This window comes from Gordionus sp. m RMFG-2023, chromosome 3 (genome assembly GCF_954871325.1).
Source record: "Gordionus sp. m RMFG-2023 chromosome 3, tfGorSpeb1-WG-v2, whole genome shotgun sequence".
NCBI classification, from domain to species: Eukaryota; Metazoa; Nematomorpha; class Gordioida; order Chordodea; family Parachordodidae; genus Gordionus; species Gordionus sp. m RMFG-2023.
Window position 1 is genome coordinate 35,214,422 of NC_088777.1, and position 24,420 is coordinate 35,238,841.

At 26.9% G+C, this 24,420-nt stretch overlaps 1 protein-coding gene across 2 annotated transcripts in view; it reads right to left on the reverse strand.

Annotated features, from left to right (window-relative positions):
- The window catches only part of LOC135927544 (uncharacterized), a 29,182-nt gene extending 6,186 nt beyond the window's left edge, over positions 1–22,996 (reverse strand). The window contains exons 1-2 of one of the 2 annotated variants that reach the window (XM_065463592.1): positions 22,330–22,996; positions 14,766–15,928 (exon numbers count right to left, since the gene is read on the reverse strand). In XM_065463592.1, coding sequence (XP_065319664.1) covers positions 14,766–15,928; positions 22,330–22,400 — 1,234 coding nt within the window. In that variant the 5' untranslated portion in view covers positions 22,401–22,996. Of the gene's footprint in view, positions 1–14,765; positions 16,144–22,329 lie in introns of both variants that reach the window. The other variant, XM_065463591.1, reaches the window with a different exon arrangement.
- Between the last annotated feature and the right edge of the window lie 1,424 nt (positions 22,997–24,420).

The following is a 24,420-nucleotide window of genomic DNA, read 5'->3' on the forward strand; positions in this document are numbered from 1 at the left end:
TAATTTGCCGAAACCCGATATTTTAAAATGGGTGAAATATCGGCCCGATTTGTTATAAAATATCGGTACATCCCTACTAGAGTGTTTTCTTTTGATTGGTCAGCTTTGTTATGGTAAAATAAAAATCAAATTGTTGGGTATGGGTAATTAGCAAAATATTGTCTATTAAGTCGAGAGACGGTTCTCATTTTGATTCAGTTCTTCATCCGATTTGATATTATTATACATTGTTAATTCCTTTTCCAGAATTAGGGACCAGATTCTTTAAGGTATCGCACACTTATTACAACTCTTATAATGCTATTTTATTCTATCAAAGTTAGTGATAATAATTATGTGATATATTTAATCATAAAATAACATTTTCGAGTATTTCACCACCGTATTTGATATTGGCTATTGAAAGTGCATCTCTGTCTCTTGGTAACAAGAAATTAAGGAAAAAAATTAAATAGTCAAAATATTATTCGATTTTAGATTGTATTCTCCCAATATAGGTCATATTGAACAATCATTGGCGAGACTTGTAAATATACAAGCAGGCAAAAGAGTTGAACATTTTTTATTGATTCTACACGTTATATATAAAAGTTTACAGATACTTATTAACTCAAAAATTTTAAAAAATGCATGTAAGTGATTGTCGGGATCAAGAGTGGCGCGAAAATGAGAAGCAAAAAAAGATGGAGTGTACAAAAATTGATAATGGATATAATTGATTCTGATTAGAAATATAAATTTTATTAAAATATTTCGGTGACTCTTTTTTTAAACCAATCTATAAGAATATAGAGGGTTGTTCTAGAGTTTCTTCATAATTTCTAGACCAAAAAAAAACAATTCTTTCTAAATCAACACATTAAACTACATATTGGTAAAAGAAAATAAGATATAATTTTTTTTAACATTAGCTAAAAATTACCAATGCGAGGAACTAAGTAAACAAAAATATTAAAAATTCCAATCAATATTTAATATAACAAATAATATGTTATTACCATCAATAAAAAAGGTAAAGAAATAAAATTTTTCCTTCCCCCATATCTAGTGTTGTTAAAACGCCACGAGTTGCGACCCCGACCGAAAGTTCGGGTCCTTTTTTCCGATTCTGACTCAAAATTTGGGTCGTTTTTTGATTTCGACCCGAGTTCAAGCCGAAAAACGACCTCTTTATTCCTATTTAATTTAAATGTTCACACTAAATTTTTTATTACTAAAACTACTATTTATTACACAAAACCTAAGTCCAATAATAATCATTTACGGTTAAAAAAATTTGTGAGTTTTCTTATCAGTTTAGAAATTTGTATATAATTTTTTTAAAAATAAATATAACTTATGCTAAAAAAAATTGTTTTAATTAATAAAGGTTAATCATAATTTTGGGATATCTGATATCGGTTAAAATAAAATATTATTTGATACCGATATTGACAGAAACCATGAATATCATATTTAAAAGTAAATATATACATCTAAATAATAACTATTTTTAAGTTGATAACCATATATATATTTGTGATTATGACAAGTAAAAAGGTGGGGAAGACACATTTTGACAATTGTAGGCAAATGATTAATATGAGATGAGCCAATTATACGAATTGAATTTGTTTTCGATTTCAAAATATGCAATGGCTATTTTAAAAAATTTATCATTTATTGTATCAGAAAGAAACTCCTTCATTTACGCTACGTCATAAGAGTTGACTTTTATATAATACAATGTTTGGATGTAATAATTAAGATAAAACATGATTTTTATAAATCATTGGTATTTGATTATAAATGGCGATAAAATGAGAAAAGTTGTACAATATATCGTCCCCATCAATTTACTTAAAGTTCCGATTAGAGTCCTTGATAAAAAAAATGCGAAAAAAATAATGAAGTTAATCCTTTTATTGTCTATAAAAAATCTCCCCAAAATAAATGAAAAAATTAAGTTCCAGAAATGTCTTTCATAATTTTGGCTCAAATAAATAAAATAAAGAGTTGGTCTAAAAATATTCAACAAGAAGAAAAACCTTCAAAAAATTTTTTACTTGAAATTTTTAAGATAACAAGAAAGAAAAAGAAAAAAAAAGCATATAATCATCTAAACCAAATTCTGAGTTGAATTCAATTAAATTCATAAAATTAATTTTCATATAAAAAAGTTAATTTTTTAATAAATTCAATATAACAAAATGAGCGAGTTATATAGTGCTGTGCAGACTTTTTAAATTTATCTGCAATTTGCAACTAAATTAAAAAATATAGAAGTGTTTTCTATCCAATCTGCTGCACAACATTGTAAAGGTATAATTAAATAATAGGTACCAATTGTATCTCACCTTCAGATTCCAGAGGATATCATCCTTTAAATTGTAGATATTAAAAAGGTTTGCCAATGGCTGATTTCGAGGACCCTAAAAATGGCGAATATCCTAAAAATCTTTGAGCCAAATCATTTATGCTCAAAGGTAATTCCATGTCAAATGTGGAAAATCGAGATTTTCTGACGACCCTTTTCTGCTTAGTGTGTCCCATTAGATATTTTAAAATCCGCTTCCTTGCAGATAATATAACAAAAAATAATGTACAATTTTAACTATTTTTTAAAACATTGCAACAAATAAATGGTAGTTCGCACGTTATATATGCTTTAGTTATATCAAAAACAAAATTTTAGCTCATTAGCATTTGTATTACCTGAGATAATAGGGAACAAAGGTACAAAAGCGGCCTTTTTTTTATAAACCTTTTAATGATTTTTGATTATTTTATGATTGTATTATATAATTTTTTTTATTTTATAAAATGAACTATAAAATACCATTTATTTATTGCAATGTTTTAAAAAAATAGTTAAAATTGTACATTATTTTTTGTTATATTATCTGCAAGGAAGCGGATTTTAAAATATCTAACGGGACACACTAAGCAATTGTGTATCATTTAATTATATTTTTTTTCTTCCACTTTGTAGTGTTGTTAAAAACGACGACTCCTCCGCTCTTTTAGTTTTATATTTAATGTATTTGTTCAATACAATAAAAATAATATGTATTCATTTAAATTTATGAAAATATCTAATATATATAATCTTCTCCATAATCATAACACGAACGTTTTCGTATCTCCCTAAATGTATTCTAAATTTAAGGAGACTATATAGTGTAATGTTAATTTTATTTCCATAATCAAAACACGATCGTTTTCGTATCTCCCTAATGTATTTTAAATTTAAGGAGACTATATAGTGTAATGTTAATTTTTTGCTCTCTACGAGAATCGAACTCAAGCCTCCCGTTTCAAAGGCATATGCTTTTCCGCATGCACCAACTTGAATATAAATAAATTTAAAATATTAATTATATATATATTAAAGTTTCACGCATGCACCAACTTGAATATAATATAATTTAAAATATTAATTATATAGATGTTGAAGGGTAATTATTTAGTTTGTGTGTATGGTATTAAATATACTTTATTAATAAATTTTATATAAATATTAAAATTTAAGAGTAAAAGAGGTAAAACTGTTGCAATGTATACTGTGAGCATGTATTGGAAATATCAAAATTTAAAATGGTTTGTTTAAAATTTAAATTAGGATGAACATATTTTCAGAATGGTACTTTAATATGTTTTCATGAATTTCATATAAATACCAGGAGCTCACCAGTAGAATCATAGGTAAATCAGAAATTTACCCTTCATTTGATTATAATTTTGAAATTAGACAGATTTAATTCTTATAAGCCCCTTACATCAGACCTATTTTTCTGGATCAAATAAATTATTTGGGTTTTCCTGGGCTTGGGAAATATTTTTCACCATTAATATGGACTTGGACATAGCTTGAGAAACATTTTTCATAATTATTATAGTCTAAGATTCCTGTGAATTTTTTAATTTTAAATATGGACTAGAAATTGGCCTGAAAATTTCTTTTGAAGACATGGCAAGGCCTGATCAAAAACCAAGGCCCATGCAACTTTCATATTCTGATTGTATTTTTAAATGCATTGTGACTTTTTATATATTTTATTTCAGTCCTCAACTATCAAAATTATTATGGTCTTTTGCGGGTTTGAGAAAACTCAGTGCGAGGACCTGGCTTGGGATCTTTTTTAATATTAGGCATAGGTGTAATATTTAACACAAAATATTTATATGGCCCTCAGGTAAAATCTAATTTAAATATATTTTTATTCAAAAAAATAGTATTCACTCTTAGTCTTAATGGGTTGGCCTTGGTTGGAGTGAGCTAGGTTGAAATAGACTAAAAAATAGATATGGTTTTTAGAGATTTACCTATCTCCAGGCTTGGAAAATTACTATCGGTTGGCCAGGTTTAAGAAAATTTTTTATAAAATTATTATGGGTTGGGCTGGGCTTGGAAAATATTTTTATAAATTATATTGGGCTGGGCTTGGGGAAAATTTTTATGAGCTTAGACGCTTGAGAATTTTTTTATTACTAATTATAGGTCAGACATTGGTCCAAAACAAATTTTTTTGCAGGCCTGGGCTTGACCTGATCAAAAAACCAAGGCCCATGAAAATCTGAATTTTGATTGTATTTTTAAATTCATTATGATTATTTAAATATTTTATTTTAGTTCTTAACTACCTAAATTATTATGATCTTTCATTGGGCTTGGAAGAATTTTCATAATTAATATGGCTTTGGACTTTGCCTGGAAATTTTTTTTAATATTAAATATTAGGTATAAGTAATCAGTAATATTTAACAAATAATATTGGTATTATCAAGTAAATGCTTTAAATTTATTTTTACTCAAACCATAGCACTTAGTTTTAATGGATTATACCTGGCCTGAAGGGATGAGGGGGTAAGAAGAATAAAAATTGGATATTATTTTCAAATAACAGGTAACATGCATAAAAGTAAGATGAAAATTTTCATTACCCGTTATTTTTGACGTGCTATTTACTAGTTTAATTATATTTAAATGTTGAGCCGAGTTGTTATTTATTAAACTCAAATTATAAAAACCATGGAAATCGATATAGGAGACTGAGGTTAGGTAACTCCGGGGCTTGGCAAACCTCTCAATTTCATTTTAAAATTAAATAGACTAGAAGGTCTAAATTTTATCCTAATATAGCTTTTATTAGTATGCATCTATAGGCAAAAAATATTTTAAAATAATTAATGATTAAAAATTTTACTTAGGAAATATAATTTTAAGGTAAAATTATTAAGTTATATAATCATTTATAAATTAAATTTCATAACAAAGTTTTGACTCTCTTTTAAAATTTGAGAAAGTTTTATGAGCATTTATTTTGTCCAGAAATTATTTCAATCATGATTAGTAAATTTAGGACTAGCGGGGCTTGCTAAACCATGTCAATTATGGCAGTTAATACGAAAAGTTAAAATCTTGAAAAGAAAACTTTATGGCTGTGTATGATTGGTATCTAGGATTTATTATAAGAAATCATAATCTCTCTTTAAGATCCTTATTTTAAAATGTCCAAAATATTTATTAAATTAACCAAAATTAAGTTTCAATTTCATATTTCAAAAAATAAAATTTCAAAAGGATTATATTTTTTAAAAATATATATAAGGCCACTTTATAGAGCATAGTTATAGGTATCGATTCATATATTGTTCTTTAGAATATCCAAAAAAACAAAAGTTATAGCCAATTTTGGAAAATAGGGTTTTCTAGTCCTCTGCCCTACTGTTAACGGCTTTCAAAGCTATACATCATTACCCTGTTCTGTTGCTTACGTTATAATAAATTCCCAACTAGATTTATGATTGTGATGCTATTGATAATGGAAAATTGCAATAAAATATTGGTTGATGATTATATATTCCAGAGATCTGCAGATGTACTACTTGCACCGCCTGGTTCGAATTTTTTAAAAAAACATTTTTTTGGTCTGGCCCAGGTTTTATAATTTCAGGCCCGGCCCAGATTTTTTTTAAACATTCCATTTATTTTTAATTTTTATAGCTAATAATGGTAATTTCCAGAGTTATTAAAAGATACTTTTTAAATGGATCTAAATAAGATACATCGTCTTAAAAGTTATCTTGATACAGATACATCGTCTAAAAAGTTGTCTAGATACAGATACAATTTTTATTATACTCTTATATAAGGTTTGCATAAACCTAAATTAGGATTCTATTGTGAAAATTCATAAGATGAGTAAAAAATTTATTGACTTGATATCATATTTATCAAAATATAAGTAAAATAATGATTTTTAGATTTTAATAAATAATATTATATATGAAAATATATGATTAAATGATTATAAATAATTATGATTTCAGTAAAATATTTTCAAAATTTTGGACATTAAGGCATCCTCGTTTATCTGTACTAAAAAGTCTTTCTAACGGGGCGCTTGAAGGGATTGTGGTGTTATATTTTATGAATAATAATTTTATATAAGGATATTCTTTAAAAATACTAAAATCTCGACATTCATTTTTGAAAAAATTATTTAAAATTTGTTGATTATCAAAATTTAAATCATTATTAACAATCATACTATTGGAGTCGCAACAAGATTCAATGTGTGACTGGCACAACATTGATGATTAGGTAAACTATATGATTCTGATATTTCAAAATCCTGAGAAATAGTATCAAGACTTGTTATTGATTACAACCAGGGATCCAAACCGAAACGAATATCGGTTCGGGTTCAGGTTCGAATAAAAATAACGGTTCGAGGTTCAGGTTCGGTTCGTAAAAAATTAAAATATCGGTTCGGTTCGAACCTCTAAAAACCGGTTTGAACACTTTTGTATTCAAACCTACATTCGAATTATGTATAGGGAAATTATTTTTTTTATATTATCATTAATTTAAAAATCACATATATAAAACCTTCATTTTTATTAATTGCACATTATAAAATAATATTTAATTTATAAATATAAAAATATATATCAATGATTAATTTTAATATGAACAATATTTTCCTTTTTTTACTTCATTTTTTTTTATTAAGCCGCACAATTAATATATTTTCAAAACTCGGCTCACTCAAATTACATCTATAATGAGATAGCAATTTAATTGTTGAAACATCTTTCCACACTAACTTGAGTAGCCGGCACTGCCAATATGATAACAGATTTGATATGTCATTTATAATAATATTTTCGATTTAATTTTTCTCTAAGCATTATAATTTATAAGCTTAAAATATTTAAAAAATGTTGTAAAATGACATTACACTAAAGTTTATAAAAATTATGACCGACACTTATCAATCAAATGTGATTGATAATAATTTTTAAAATAATTCGAATATAATTGAAATCTAATAATAACTTACATATTATTTTATAAGCATAAAATCATGAGACTCAAACCAATTCAGAGGCATTTTAGCGGTTCGGTTCAGGCTCGGCTGAATTTTTTTTAGCGATTTAGGTTCGGTTTAGGTTTGATAAAAAATACCAGTTTTTAGGGGTTTAACGGTTTGGTTCAGGTTCGGATCACTGGGTACAACTACTTCTTCATCTTCCAGATAATCCATAGTTTCACTAGTATTTTCAATTGGCTTGAAAACTTTATAATAAATAAATCCTAATCATATATTATGTTTATATTTATAATATAATAAACCTAAAAACTCTGAGAAAATTTTGGTATTGTCAGTAATGGTCTGAGATTTTATTTTGAATACAATAATCCTTTACTATATTTTATAAATTCTTTGCTATTTTATCGTATGTATACCAGTCATTCTTTTACAAGCCAATGCTACAATTTTTTTCTAAACTTGTTGGATCTATATAGTGTGCAGTGACTCCTATGTATGAACTTAAAATTAACATTTCTTAAAACTGCTCAAATAATTTGGTCTTAATTAATTATTATACAAATTTAAATGTTAGCTATAGGCGATAGGCACTCCAACAATATGCTGTTTGCATATTAGCGATGGTTCTATTAGACTTTTTATAATATCTTTCTTTTCATTTTCCCATCTTTGGGAAATTCTACCAACCACTGTCTGTCGGGAAATTATATTTTTTGTAAAGCTAATGTTTTGATCATTTTTATAAATGAAGGATTTTCAACATGTAGTGCTGTAAACATTTTTAAAAAAATCGAACGCGTTCACGTTCACGTTCAAATTTAAAAAAAGGAACGCGTTCAAGTTCATGAACGCGTTCATACGTTCAAGTTCATGAAGGCGTTCATACGTTCAAGTTCATGAACGCGTTCATACGTTCAAAATTTTATGATAAATTTTTTTTTAAATTTAATTCAATATAAATAAATGCCTTATATTTTTCAACACAATATATTAGCCATGATAAAAAATAATAGTTTTATTTTGATAATATAATTATAAATACAATATAATAGAGCGATAAAAAAATAAATTTATAAAAAAAATTTCTTATTAATTTTTAATAATAATTGCTTTTCAAAATTTTCATCTGATAGGCATGAACGCTTGTCAGTTAATACAGCGTTAGCTATACTAAAAACTCCCTCAACAGGGGCGGATGAAGGGATGCGGTGTTATACTTGATAAACAATTCTTTTAAAAGAGGGAATTTATTAAAAACATTTAATGTTTTATCCATTGTTTCAAAAAATTGAGCTATGTTATCATCCTCCAATCTGCCCTCTTCTTCCTCGTCAAATAAAAAGGATATCTCGGAATTGATTTTAAAACAGTGAAATATTTTTGATATTTGGGCCATGGTAATTCTAATTCATCTAATATTGAATTTTGATTTTCAGAATCTGATGATGAAATATTTATATCCATGCAAATGCTAATCTATTAAATTAAAATATAAAATATTCAAATTAATAAACTTTAATCTTATCTTCTCTAGCAGTAGCACTATGGTACGTTAATTGCAATATGAAAAAGGAAAAAGTAAAAATAGCTGATTAAAAAATATAAGACTTTTTTGTTAAAAAATTGGATTAAATATTAATTTTTCAAATAAATAAAAATATAAGACTTTTTTGTTAAAAAATGCGGATTAATATTAATTTTTCAAATAAATAAAAATAAAAAGTGTTTTTAAAATTGAACGAACGTACACTTTTTTTCAAAAAAACGAACTTCGTTCACGAACGCGTTTGTTTACAACACTATCAACATGTGAAAATGCTTGAATGCTTTTTATAATAAACGCAGTTATTAAATCATCTAAAGTGGTTTGGGTTCAAGTATGAGGTATCTTGGCTAAAATATCAGTGACTATGAGCCTAGTCATATTTTCTTTGTTACACGTTTGTAACTATATATTTTAATATACTTTTTCATTTTAGAGGGTTTAAGGCGATCGTTTTTTAGTAACGATATATTATATTGTAATAATATATTATATGTTGTAAATTGGATAACGTTATTTTATATGTTATACAATTTTACATAATTGATTTACGTTGAGATTATATATTATAAAATTTAATCAGTTAACTTTTTTAAATAAAGAATCGTTTTAAAATCTTATATTTAAATTAAATTTCTTATATTGAGCTAAATTCCGACTAATTCCTATCAATTCTAACGTACAAGTCAAGCGAACATCCCCCCTTGTCAACATTCTTTAATAGATTTTCTCCTTCCCCTTTTTTTATTTTTATTAAAAGTGTTTGATGTTTTTTCTTAAAATTACAATTGTAAACATTTATTTAGAATCTATACCCTTAAATGTTTTAAAATGTTGCAAGTTGAGGTAATGATAACTGAAATTTTCGTATTTTTTGGTAGAAATGGCAAGCATTTACTATAAAAGATTTGTTTACTTTATTTTGAGATATTATTTTAAAATATGCTAAATAAATTGGCCATGGAAAAACAATGTCTGAACTTATTGATGCTTCATCTGTTACATCGAAAATTCGGTTGCCTCAAACAAGCTCAAGAAATGTACAACAAAGATCATCATTGGCCCAAATTTCAAATAATTCATCGGAAATTTGGTTTCCACAAACATGCTCAAGAAATGTACAACAAAGTTCACCAATGGTCCGAACCTCATATGATGATGAGATTACTCAACCAACGAAAGCTGAATTAGTTGGAATAATCAACAAACTGAAAAACCACAAAGCAAGTGGTCAGGATTTATTACATAGTGAATTCTTGAAGAATGACCCCATGTTATGCGCGGAGATTCTCCTCCCAATTATATCTAGGGTATGGCTTGAAAGGTTCTGTCCGAAAGATTGGATCACCGCCATTTTAATCAATTTCCCAAAAACTAAAAATCCTAAATTTGAAGATTGGAAAGGAATATCACTAAATTCGGTGGTGTATAAGATCTTTGCAAATGTTATACTAAATAGATTAATACCGTTAGTGGAACCTCTTTTTGTGGATTCATTGGTTGCGTTTAGGAGGGGCCGTAATGCATTGGAGGCGATCCTAGCAATAAAAATTCAGCTAGAGAGAGCGTTAATAAGGAAAAGACAATTGTTAATTGTTGCTCTAGATTTTAAAAAGGCTTTCGACTCGATAATACATTCCAAACTTTGGAGGACATTAGAGGAGGTAGGTACTCCTTTAGCTTTAATAAATTTGTTGAAATTAATTTATAAAGATTACTCTATGCAAATTATCCATGCGGAGAAAAAGTCTCCGAAAATTGTGATAAAGATGGGGTTAAAGCAAGGTTGCGTTTTATCGCATTTAACTTTATTATCAATCATATTATTATCAAAGTCAGAGATATGCACTTCGCTCAGTGGTCTTCAGGAAAATTAAATACTATAGCTTTCGCCGACGTTTTATGTCTAGTCGGTGAATCGGTGTTGGTTATCCAATCAGCCATAAATTGTATCATCATAGAGGCGGGACATTTTGGTTTAATATTAAATAAAAATAAGACAAAAATGATGACGTCCTATTATACTCCTTCACAGGTAAATTTAACTATAGATGGAAGTACGCTTACTGAAGTGACTACCTTAAAATACTTAGGTGTATTGCTGGATAAGAAGGGTTGTACTAAAAAGGATCAACAGTCTAAATTAAATAAAACCAGAGAAAAGTACAGGGCTTTGATGAAGATTGGTACTCACGACAAGTATCTATCCCTTTGAAGATTAGACTATTTAAAGTTCTAATAATGACTTCCCTTTACTACGGCGTAGAAACATGGAACGATACCAAGTCGGATAATAGCAAGATGCAGATATTTATTAATAAATGTCTAAGATACATAACTAGGACCTTTTACCCTCGTAATACTACAAATTATATGCTATGGGCGAGTTGCGACATTCTTCCTCTTCATAGAATGATAGAATATAGAAAAATTGAGTTGGTGGTTCATATATTAAGACACCCTTCGTACAATTTAATACATCAAGCCCTTATGAACCAATCTCAGGAAGACACTGCTCTTAAGCCTTTTTTATCCTATAAAGGCAGCTGGTTTGGAAGAATTATAGTTTTTGGTCGAACTAGACCTATCTTGGGAGTTTTTAAAGAGGGCTTCGTCGGACAGGAAAATATTCAAATATATTTTGAGACTTATATATGAGCATATGACAAATACCTGCTAAGCGAGGTAAAATTGATAAACTTTATTCATTAATGTATTTTAAGTTATTATTATTAAGACAGTGAGTTACTTTTTTGAAAAGAGGTTTTTAAGGTATTATCTATTAGGACAATAGGTTTTTAAGGAATTATCTATTAGGACAAATATTAGCTAAGCGAGGTAAATTAATAAATTATACTTATTACAAAGTATTTAAAATTATAAGCCTGCTATTTTCCTGAAAAGGGTAAAGGGATTTTATATTTCGATTTATTTTGGTCTTTTCAAATGTATCCTAATTGTATTTTAATTGTCAGACTACGTTTATCTATTTGATACTTTAAAAGATGATTAATCTTCTACTTTAAAGTTATAAATTAAATCGAATCAATTGTGATTTTAGTTTTAAATTTAATCAATTGCTTTAAGTAATAAATTAAATTTAAGCATAAAGATCAGAAGATACATTTTATTATCGGTAAAATGATAATGGCTCTCCTTATGTCCTTTATTGAAATAATTATATCTTAAAGTAACATTAGACGGTTGTATTTGGAAGAATTTAAACAGTTTCCTACATCTATCCTATTTCTCCTTATAATAATTTCTATCTCCTACTAAATCAAAATATTCACTTTATTGGAAGAGGGTTAGTTCCACTCATAAATTAGTTTCCCTAGGTACAAGGTTTGTAGGTATCCTGAGAAAAAAAACCGACATAATTATATGAAGGATAGGCCTTCTTATAATTCACGTTCGCTCATTTTTGGCAGGTCTATGACCAACGTGCAAGATAAGATTATTACTCCCTTCCTCTTCCTCTTCATCACTTTTAATATTAATCTAAAATAAATTTTTTAAATTAATATAAAATAAAATTAACCAATTCTATTAAAAGTAAAAATGGCAGATTCCTTGAGATGAATTGTGATATCAAAACAGTCTGGTTTATTGATAAACTCGGACATAATATTTGATGAATAATTATATATATATATATATTTTATTAATATTTTATATATATATAATTTTTTATTATAGTAGTTTTAATAATTTTTAATATATATATACTATATATTTAAATTTTATGCTAATATGAAATAAAATAAAATTTTCATTTAAGTTTTTATAATATAAAAAATCGTTAAATAAAAGTATATCTAAATGTATCTTAAAAAGTATCTACAACAGATATAGACACCTCTAAAATAATATCTAGATACCGATACTTTAACAAAAAATCTATCTAGATACAGATGCCACATTTTTACTAGATCCTTTAACAACTCTGGTAATTTAAAAAAAATTTTTAGGCCCAGCCAGGTATGTTTAAAAAAAAATAAAATATGGCCCGGTTCATTTTTTCAGAAAAAACTGTTTTTATCCCTAGTATAAAATATCAGATTTTGAGTAGGTAGCAATAAAAAATTTAACGTCGTTCTTATTCAGAGAAAATAATATTTATTATTTTTTTATAAAAGCTCTGTATTTCACTAATGTTTTGCCAAATATATATTTTTTTATTATCGAAATAAATTATAAAAAAAAATGTCAGCAAAAAAATCTAGAAATTTGTAAAAAAAAACATTTTGCTTCGCAAAAACAAAAAAAGATTTTCGTAATATGAAATTAATATTTTTTATTAGTAATAAATCAATCTCTAAAGGAGAGAACATTTTTGATAGATATAACCGTTCCGATATCATCTGATTTTTTATTATGTAAAGCATACTAGTTTTAATTTTAATGCATTCATTTACTCATCTCATATACTTTTTAATAGTATAACATTAATAATTTAACTAAAAGATAATATAAATAATTTATTAAATATATTATATACGGTCGGGCGAATTAAACAATAATTTTAATTTAATTAATTGGAAAAATCATACAATGGAATGTTTATTATATTCATTTTGTTACTCAAATTTTCTTTAAGTTCCTTTTGAAACAATTTATAAAATACAGTCAAAAAAAATACCGGGCCAGACTTGAAAAAATATTTTTTTCTAAAATTCGGGTAAGGTAATAGATATCTTTGCAGGTTTCTGATATTTAGGTTAAATATAATTTTTTGTTTGAATCAACTAGAAAGGCCTCATCTGGAGTCAATAAATAATGAGATTGTTAGACATGAATAGGATGATAAATAATACATTAATAATTATATTTTTTATGGGGAAAAAATTGATATATAATCTTCGCATTAAAGTATTTGCCGTGTGCGGTAATGTTTTCTTTAGAATATTTTTAATGTGATTATTCGCAGATCATTTCGATAAAATATAAATATAGATAAATCTTTATAAAATTTTATATGTATCTTAGATACAGATACAAGTATCTTTACCTTACCTTTATCAAAATTATTTTTACCCTGATAGTGATTTAAATTAATGATTTGAACTTTAATTTAATGGATCCTATCTTCACTATTCTTTATATTTGAAGGGTAATTATCCTTTATTAAAGAAATTAGGTTGTCAAAATGATACCAATTACAAGATCCTCTTAAGTACAAGAATTCGTGGTGCCCAACTCTGAAGACTGAATTAGTTTTTTTTAAATTCAGAAAACCTAAACCAACATCAAACTCGGCTAAATTTTGTCAGGTCCAGAATCCTGTTTAACTTTAAAACAACAAATTTATAAAAAAGTAAACTACAATAATTTCATCAACAAATAAATTTAATCTTTATATAATCGATGTTCTTTAAAAAAGTGAATAGATTAATCTGATCCATATATTTTAATCTATCACCTCATCCAACATTATGGTGTACAATTATTTAAATATAAAATTATCTTTCTTATACTTCTTTATATCACAATTTTATTTTTGTGATTTCATTTATTACTATTAGTGATCTGCATCGGGCGTAATTTTTCAGGCCTAGCCTGGCCAGATTTGTCCCAAAATAAAAACTATTTGTCCCGGTCCGGCCCAAATTTATTTTAATATAGAAAAGTTTAATTTTTTTTCATTTTAAAAAAAATATTAGTGCCATATTTTTTTCAAGAATTTTAAAATATATCAATTTATTTGACAAAATATAAAATCATATTTAAAAATTTAAGCCCGACCTGGCCCGGCCCGAAATTTTTAAAAAAATATTAGACCCGACACAGTCAAACCGAAATTATTTTTTTTAAATAGGCCCTGGGTTCGGACCGATTTGCAGATCTCTAATTGTTATACAACTTTTAAAAAAAAATTCATATTGAATAAAATCAATTCTTACCCATGTGAAATATCCTGCTCAGCTCTGGGTACACAGCGTGAATAATAAATCGCGTAGCGAGAGATTGGAATAAGTGATTTATAGTCCAATCCCAATTGTAATCGTCGTAAGCGCAAAAATCGATGGCAGATTTAAGATCAGCGAAAAATATATTGTATAAATTACGATTAAGCACCATCCCCATGTTGTGAAAGCTGGAACGCCAGAGCATCCTTTGGAGGTTCAACACTTTTGACATGTTCTTAGTCAAGTTATCATGATTAGATAAAATCATCCTCAGGTATTTTTGAAAATTATTATTAGGAAGACTTTTTTGAATCGATTCGATAGATGGTAATGAGTTAACGATCAGCCATTTTTCGGCGTAATTGCCCATTGAAAGTAAAGGCAGCACAGGAACCGATTCCAAATCTGTTGATAAAAAATGTGTATAGGTGGTAGGGTTAACGATGTTTAACAAATTTGTATGGGGTTGCAGCAAAAATTCCGGATGTTTTAAAGAATGTTGTTTATTAGATAGCAACGGCCATTCAAACAGATATTCTGTATTTTGGCTATAAGAGACACTATAATGATAGTTAGTATTATCGTTACTTGTATCATTTTTAATATTATAATGGTGCATATTTTCTGCTTTCTTATTGATTCTTTCATCGAATTTTTCCTTTTGATATTTATTTGGCACATATAACATGTGGTAAGCGTAAAGCATAGCATTTAAAATATCTGGTGAAACGTAATAATCTTCCTCGAGGAATAAAACTGGTCCTTGAAAATGAGAGAGTGATAATCTTGCTTTATCGTTTGATTTTAATTTAATCAATTCATCAGATAATTTTGACCTGTTAACATGTAATTTTTTGGTATCGTCTGAAATTTTGTTTTTACTTGGATCAATTTGAATTATATTTGTAGTAGCTGTATCTGGATAGAAAATAATGTTTGGGGATATCGTATTTGAGGCAATAGAGGCCAAAGATTTATTGTTTTTTATTAATTCTTGTTTTTGATAAAGATTTGGATGACTAAAAGTGACATTAATACTAGTAATTTGTGAGAATATAGCATTCAGTTTCCACCACCAATGGTGCTTGATCAATGATAAAGAAAACTTCTTATGAATGCTTGTCTTGACATGTGAATATGTTATGTTGAGGTAGTGACTGATATTTTTTAATAAATATTCCTTAAAAGTAACTGCACTAGAGTCTTCAATTTCACATGAATTGATCCAATTACCTAGAGATTTCCAAAGAATTCGATTTGGTTCGGCAAGTCGAGTTCTTATTTCTTTGGCTTCATGTGGTTCAGGTAGAAAAAGTTTTGAATATTTGTTGAATAATGACTCAACTTCAATTTTGAACTCTTTGGCAAATAACTAACAAAATTTGATTACATTTTTTTTCACTATAAAAGTTATTTTAATATAGAGGCATCATTATTTTATTTATTTATTGGTATTTAAGACAAGAGAATTTTTTTTATAGGGTACTCCTAAATGATATGGGTCATTCCATGACAAATCGATCATATTCAGCCAACCCCTTCCAATCTTTAAGAAATTTAGCATAAAAATTAAGTTTGCGTAACTTATAATTAGACAAAATCTTAACCTACTTTTTATATTTTTAGAGATGCCTAGCACCAGAAGCAGTAGCATAAAAATTACCCTTTTAAGAGTTAAATTTCATGTAATTAATAATGGCTAGGCTACCAGTGGCGTAGCCAGGATTCATCCATGGGGGGGGGGGGGGAGTACAAATTTTTTTAACCCTATTTTTAAATTTTGACAATATTACGTGCTTTATTAATATTAGTAACAGAATTTTAACAAAATTTATGATTAAAGCGGCTGGAAGCATTATTCTAAAAATTTTATCAATGTTTAGCCAATTGTAAATTAATACATCCAGTGTAAAAAGAAAATAAATTGTCCCCAAAACCTTCCATTTTTTTATGATCACTCAATATATCTTATTGAGTGTTAAAAATAATTATTTTAATTAAATTTTAGAGAATTTCATTATAGAATTTATTTATTATTAAAATATTAGTATAAATAACATCCCTTTATTTAACTATGCATTTATTTTAATGATAATATACAATAAAATAAATTTCAAAATGTAGAAATTTTATAAAGATTATTTTATTAAAAATTTATTGTAAATAACTGTATTTAAAAAAAAAATATAATTCAATAAAATATAAGTAATTTTTGTACGGTATTTAAAAAAATATAATTTAACAATTATAATTAATACAAATGAATTAAAATATAAATAATTCTTATTGCAAATGAATGCAATACTTTTATTAAAAATATGCAGGGAATCTAAAGTGCAATTACACATGAAAGGGCCTACAAAGCATTTTTTGGTCTCAAAGAGTATTCTATTCTATCAAGATTTTTATACCATTGATATCACAAAATAACTTATCATATTAATATCTTCTCGCGTTTCAAGTGTAATCAACAATTCAGACTCAACCGGCATAAGAAAATAAAAGCTTTTTAAAATAAAATTGTGACTAATAAATCTTTCCTTTAATTGAAATAAGAATGTATCAATAAGGGGAATAAAAATATTTATTTTATAAAAATCTTCAATCGTAGATGCATCTTAAGCGATTGGACTGTTTAGAAACTACTCTAGGTTTATAAATTTCAATCCCAAACATATTAGCGATCTCCTTTACTTTCTCGTATATTTTATGAAATTTTCGTCCACATTATCTCTGATATTTGTTAATATTTCAACAATATCCTTTGCCCTATTCATAACCTCCCTTAAATCCAAATCAATTTTTTGTATTGCTAAAATTATATATAATATTGAATTGATATTAAAAATTGTGGCTTCGTAATAGCTAGCAAAAGATTTTCAGCATCTACGGAATCTTTTTCCTTCCTTGATATTGGATTCGAGCGCTGCAAAAATAATTTCATATAATTTGATGAAATGTCTTACTGATTGTTGTCTTTCAATAAATCTAGTTGGACAAAATCTTTTTAGTATTTTTTTTTGATTATTTGAATCAATATCATCAAACGTTCGGATAAAAAGCTGTCTTGGGTGGTGTGAAAAAGTCTCAAACCGACGATAGTTTCTAAATTTTGAAAAATATATTACAATTATAAAAAGATATCTATAATACATAATAAAATCTAATAAATTCCAATTAAATTAAAATATATTTATGTACTGTTTCGGATGTTTCGAATTTCGTAGCTTCATATATAATCAAATTTAGGCAATGTGAACTAGAGTGAACATATAGAGCTGGGCTATAAAGCTCTCTAATTCTTGACTGCACCCCTTTAAAGTGACCACTGATCGAGGGAGCTCCATCATATCATTGGCCTTTCATTAGATTTAAATTCAAATCTAGGTCTTGAAGGGATAATAAAATTTCTTTGGCTATCGTCTTTAATTAAGTGTTATGTAAGTCAATAAATTGAACAAAAAGTTGCTTCATTTTGAAATCACCTGATTCCATATCAATAAACTTTACTTCTATGGATAATTTCTCTATGTTGCCAATATCCGAAGTCTCATCCGGCAAAACACTAAAACATAATGATGCTTTCACTTTTGTAGAAATTTCTCAATATGAACCTATTGCATATGGCTATTATTTCATTTTGAATACTTGGACTAAGGTAGGTGGCATTTTTGCAGAGCTTTCAAAAAGCTTTATAAAGTTATCATTATTATTGCATAAAAGTTTCAACAATTCCTTGAAATTCCCTTCATTATGAGAAGAGTATGTAAGTGTTAAGGGACCAGCAGATATTCTATGAGCTCTTAATGATAAGCCCTGCCTCCCTAACCAAATGATTGCATCAATTTTTATAATTGTTCTTGTATTGTTGGTTGTAACAATATCAAAATTTTTTAATCAAATATATTAGATATTGATAACTTTTGATTTATAGATGGCTTTTAAAGCATCCGATATCTCACAAGAATTGAGTGGTAAATATTTTAGTTCATATAATTTTTAATATATAATTTTAAACCATGTGATTTAAAATGAAAAATTCTTATTTGTTTTTTTTAAATATATTTCATTTTAATATCGTAATTATTAAAATTGAAACCGTTTATTAAATGAAATTATTCACAATATAAAAAAAATTTAAAAAAAATAATTCCGGAAGATATGGGGGATGTTTTAACCCCAACCCCCCCCCCCCCCCCCTTTGTCTACGCCACTGTAGGCTACACAACTGTAAATAGTAAATTTAGTATCGTAAAGCATTTACAAAATGTCAAAATTATATTGGCATCTTTTGTCTAGCTCCCAGAACAAAATTTAAAATTGTCATATGCTTAAAATGATAATCTAACATTGTTATTATATTAAACTAGACAATAAAATATTAATAAACTAGTTTCCGTTTATACGTTACTTTTTTATTTTAGAATTAGACTTGATAGAGAATGCTTTATCACATCTTTTGATTTTCATTATTCTTTTTTTTTGATTATGCGATGAAGAACTTTTTGTAATTAACTAATAGCAACCTAGCCATTATTTTTTCCAAATAAAGTGTCCAACCCCCTTTAAATATTATTAGGGGTGTACTGATACCATTTTTTGGAGGCTTCATATCTGATTTTGTATTCTGTAAACATACTAATCGTTTTAATTTCTAATGCATACATCTACTAATCTCATATATATTTTTTAATAGTATAACATCTATAATTTAACTATACCATATATATTATAATGATCAATTATAGTTATATTCATGCAGGCCGTAGGAGTTTGTTGTGGGAGGAGGATAATTAAATTATAAAATTATTCTAGGAGTATGGATATGTTCCATAAATTTATTAAGACTAGTATTGTTAGAAGGTTCGATTTGACCCGATTTTATTAAACGGCTACCTCAATATTTTATCAAAAAATAAAACGCCTGCCTAAAGTTTAAGCTCATAGATGGCATAAAGGTTTGGACATTTATTAGCAAAATCTCAAGGCTTAGGCAATATTTTTCTGGCTAAAATCTTGAGTTAGCCGTTTTTAAAAAAATCGGCTCATATTAACCTATTTAACAATACTACTAGTGACTATAAAATATTGACAATTTCTAATACACAAATTTAAATAAAATATAATTATAAAATATTAAATGTATATAATCGGCGTATGAATCATTATATAATAAATGTCTCGAAAAAGAACTTTGTATATAAACCTTTTCATATAAAATTTGATGTATAAATTTAAATTATATTTTTAAAAAAAATATTGGAAATATAGAATGCACAAATTATTGCATTTATATAAATTTCCAAAATATTCAGCAAAAAATGGTAAAAAATATAATTAGGAAGCATATTATAAATTTATAATGTAAAATTCAGTATTCTTAAGCTAATTTTTCAGTTATTTTATCAGTGCTTGGTGTTAACTCCCTATGTTAATTAAGAAGGGCTAACACCTATCCCATCTATTTTCAGAAATAGTACTTCTCAGTAATATTGTTAAACGTCTCAATTTGAACCGATTTTTAAAAGCGACTAACCTAATATATTATCCAGAAAAATATACGCTGGCCTGAAGATTTTGCTCATAGATGGCACAAAGGTTTGAGCAACTATTAGCGAAATCTCTAGGCTTAGGCATATTCTGGTTTAAAATCGGCTCCAATCGAGACATTTAACAACACTACTTCTCATGTATGTTTTTCTTGTTTAAGCGGGAAATTTTCTTTCATTAGTAGAAAAATATATAATAATTCTTACACATTAAGATAATAGTATTAAATGTGTTTGAAATTATTCGAAACATCTATAGCACTTTTTGGAACATTATCAACCATATTTAACCTTATACCATAGTTTGCATTCAGCTAGTAATGCATCATGGGATACTTTAACATCCTTGCAATAAAAATCTGCCAAATATTTAATTTTTTTTATAACAAGATTTGAAATAGATTCGGAAGGATTCCGCGGTAATAATATTTGCAGTTTTGTGATTAATTAAGAACCTTAGTTTAGTATCCAAGAGGGGGATAAAGAGATTTATTCTATGATATTCTTTGACTGACACTTTATTAATATTGGAACAATGGGCGCCTTACTGCGAGTCGATAGATAAACATTAAATTCATGGCTAATTTCATTGCCAATGCTGACTTTTCATTAAAATATTTTTGTTTGATAAATTATTTTAAAGTTTTATTAACATTACAAGATGATTATGCATTAAAAATTTACTGCTTATCTTATGGAAATTACAAGATATACACATTTATAACCATATCATTTTAATATTGGCACAGTCCTAACGAATTTAATAAATTGTCATTGTGTTTGTTAATCAATTTTTACCGATTCTTATAATAATTTTGTTATAAGTTTTAATTTTATATCGAAATTATATGATGTTTATGCATAAAAAATTAGCTGCCAGTCTAGTGCCAATTCTAATATAATAAACAGGTCATTTAAATATCGCCCCAGCCCTAAAAGTCATCTACATTTGCCCTAATTTCCTTAAGTTCCAATATAATGCTTTTTTCAGTTATTCTCAGTCTCAATCATATCGATATTATTTGTTTGAAATATTTTGCCTTAGTTTTGTAGCGTACGCGCCTATATTCATGAATCTAAAATTATATAAAATATTTTTATTGATAAATGACTTATTTATATAATAAAATTAATTTAAAACAAATATTAAAAATTTGAAATAAATATTTAAATTAATAATTAAATGGATTTTAATCTTATTTATAAAGATAAATGGTTTTTTAGATATAACTTTTTTAAAAGTTAACACGCGATATTATCGGATCAGATTGGATAATTTTATAATTAACCAATAACTGATATTTTAAAAAAGATGAAATATCAGCCTGATGATCCAATAAAAAATATCGTAACATCATAAATATTATGTTTTGATACTAAATTTTACAATAATCATGTCATTTTTAGTCAATCTAGTTAAATGAAAACTGATACTAGTTTTTAAGCTTATACTCTTTGAAATAAAAGTATAAAATCTAAGAGACAAAAGTATAAAAGCTAGGAGGCAAAAATTTGCCTACATATGTAGTTAACTGAATTACAACCCTTTGTTTATATCAGAGACTTGCAAAGGTAACATTTGCATGGCCTCTCAGATTATTTTTTTTTTAATTTTTTGGCCCAGGTATTATATTTACAGACCCAGCCCAGATATTTTATATTTTGGATAATAATGGTGATTCAAAATATTTGGCTTTAAAATATATGGCCCAGCCCAAGTATATTTAAAAATGGCCAGACCATGTATCCAGGCCAGTTAGTCTCTGGTTCATATAAACTAAATTCAAAAAAATCAAAGATTGATTTGTCATGGAATGACTATTTAGAAAAGGCTAATTTTCATTTTTTATTTTGCTTAATAAGTGCTAAAATAAATGTTTTAGTAATGTCCCACTAAAAATATTTTGATAAACTTAGACTCAAAAATGGTAGCATATATTTTAGGGGTACTAATAATCCCCCCCCCCCCCCATCAACAGCAATGTTATGTAAATTAAAATTAACTATACTTGATGAGAAAGTGGATAATATAATTTAATATATGGTGCAAATCTGACATCATCAATAATAGTTTCCACATGTTCTGAATAACAGTCCATGCTAAATATTAATAGACATGAAGAAAATCCAGTATTTTTTAGCGATATTATAAGATATTTTAAATTATCAGGACGATTATGAATTTGAATAACTATGAAGCAAGATATATGAAGATATTTCATGGATTTGTTTTTTCCAATATCATGTAATAGAAAATGATAATTGTTAATTTTTACATCATTTTTGTCTTGAACTAAAATACTATTGGCATTCAAATTAATGGCATCAATATAGTTTAAAATTGTTTGAAAATTCAGCATATATGAATAATTAAATTTGTTAAAATATTGATAAGAATCATTAGCTTCATATAAGCTACGGTTATTTTCAACATAGTATGTAGTTAATTTTACATCATAAAAATAATTTGCCAAATTCCATCTATGAGGAGTGTAAGATTCTAATGGATTTCTAGTATAATAGATAATAATAAACTCTGATAAAATTATTATTAAAAAAATAAGTACAAATTTGTAGGAATTAATTTTATAATTAATAAGCATCACAAATATAAACTATTTAAGCCTAAATTGAAAAAAAAATGAAAAATAAAAAGTCTTATTTTAGCACGTAGATCTAGATTACACATGTTTTTCATATCATTTTCATGATTATGATTCAACAATAAATTTTTTTATTGACAGGTTAAATTAAAATGATTACAATTTTAAAAACTATTTTTAATATATTTAAACCCTAATCATATCTCTCGAACCTTTAATCTTACACTATTGTCTAAATTTTTATATATTTCATCGAAAAAATTTCTTTATGTGACAGATTCCTAGAGTTAGGTTAAGTTGTGTTTGGCCAATTTTCTTTTAGATATCCCCTTTTTTCTTTTACTTCTCTCCAAAAAACATGTTGCTATGCCTTTTCCATCATTAAATTAGTAGGACATGTTGATTTATCTTTACTATCAATTTTATATATTTATAAAATTAAAACACAAGTGTCGCTTTGTCTTCTATTTTTTTTATGTTAATTGTATAAATTTTATCTAATGTTTTTAAATTATGTTATTTAACAAAAGAGATGTCCCCGTCTAGGTTACCTAGAAATTAATAAGAATGTTTTTATGCTAACATAATACGATTATTGTGCATAAATAGCGAAGTTAAAAACGAAATAGGGATGTTTTTTTTCTTAAAAAATTATTAATTCTGATAAATTATATTAATTGCTTGATTCGAATTTATTACCAAAAAATAAAGAAATTTCCCAAAAAATATATTGGTTGCTTGATTTTTCTCAACCAAAATAAAACCCTAAATACCATATATCGGCCCCGCGCCATCCCCAGAATAGGTATCTTAAAATCCGCACAAATCCTCCCCTGTGGAGCAATCCATTTTTTCAATATATTTTTAAATTAGGGCTAAAAATACGGGGGAGGTTGCCGTCTTGGTTATAAAATCAAAAATGGAACTTGGTTGCTATATAAAGGATTACGGATCAACTGGCTTAATTGTTCGATGGGATTTACCCTTTTTATTTAACCTAGCTTGATACCAGAGTACGACAATTGTTGTTTTTATACACTCAAGCCTGAAGGTTCTTTACGTTTTATTTGTTATCCCCGCCAGGGTCCCCCAGTCCCCTTCCCCGAAATTCCTGTCCATTATAAAGGACCATCACCCTCAATATGAAATAAGACTGCGCCTAGATCTTTCTTTGAAGCAACAATTGCAATGCCTACTGGTTGATCCTGGTTATAAAAATTTAACGTAGGCGGAGTACTTATCAGCTTTATCAAGTCATCGAACTTTTATGATGTGTACTATCCCATAACCATTTGTCTTTATTAACTATTTTGTATAAGGGATCAGCTATGTCCACAAAATTACATAGATCGATAATAGCGTGCCATCCCCAAAAAGTTGCCAATGTCTTAGGTTTCGGCATGTTTGAAATAGCTTTAATCTTATCTGCATTAGGATGTATACCTTTGTCGTCTTTATAGTCCCCAAGAAACGTAGTCTTTTCTTTAAAAATATACT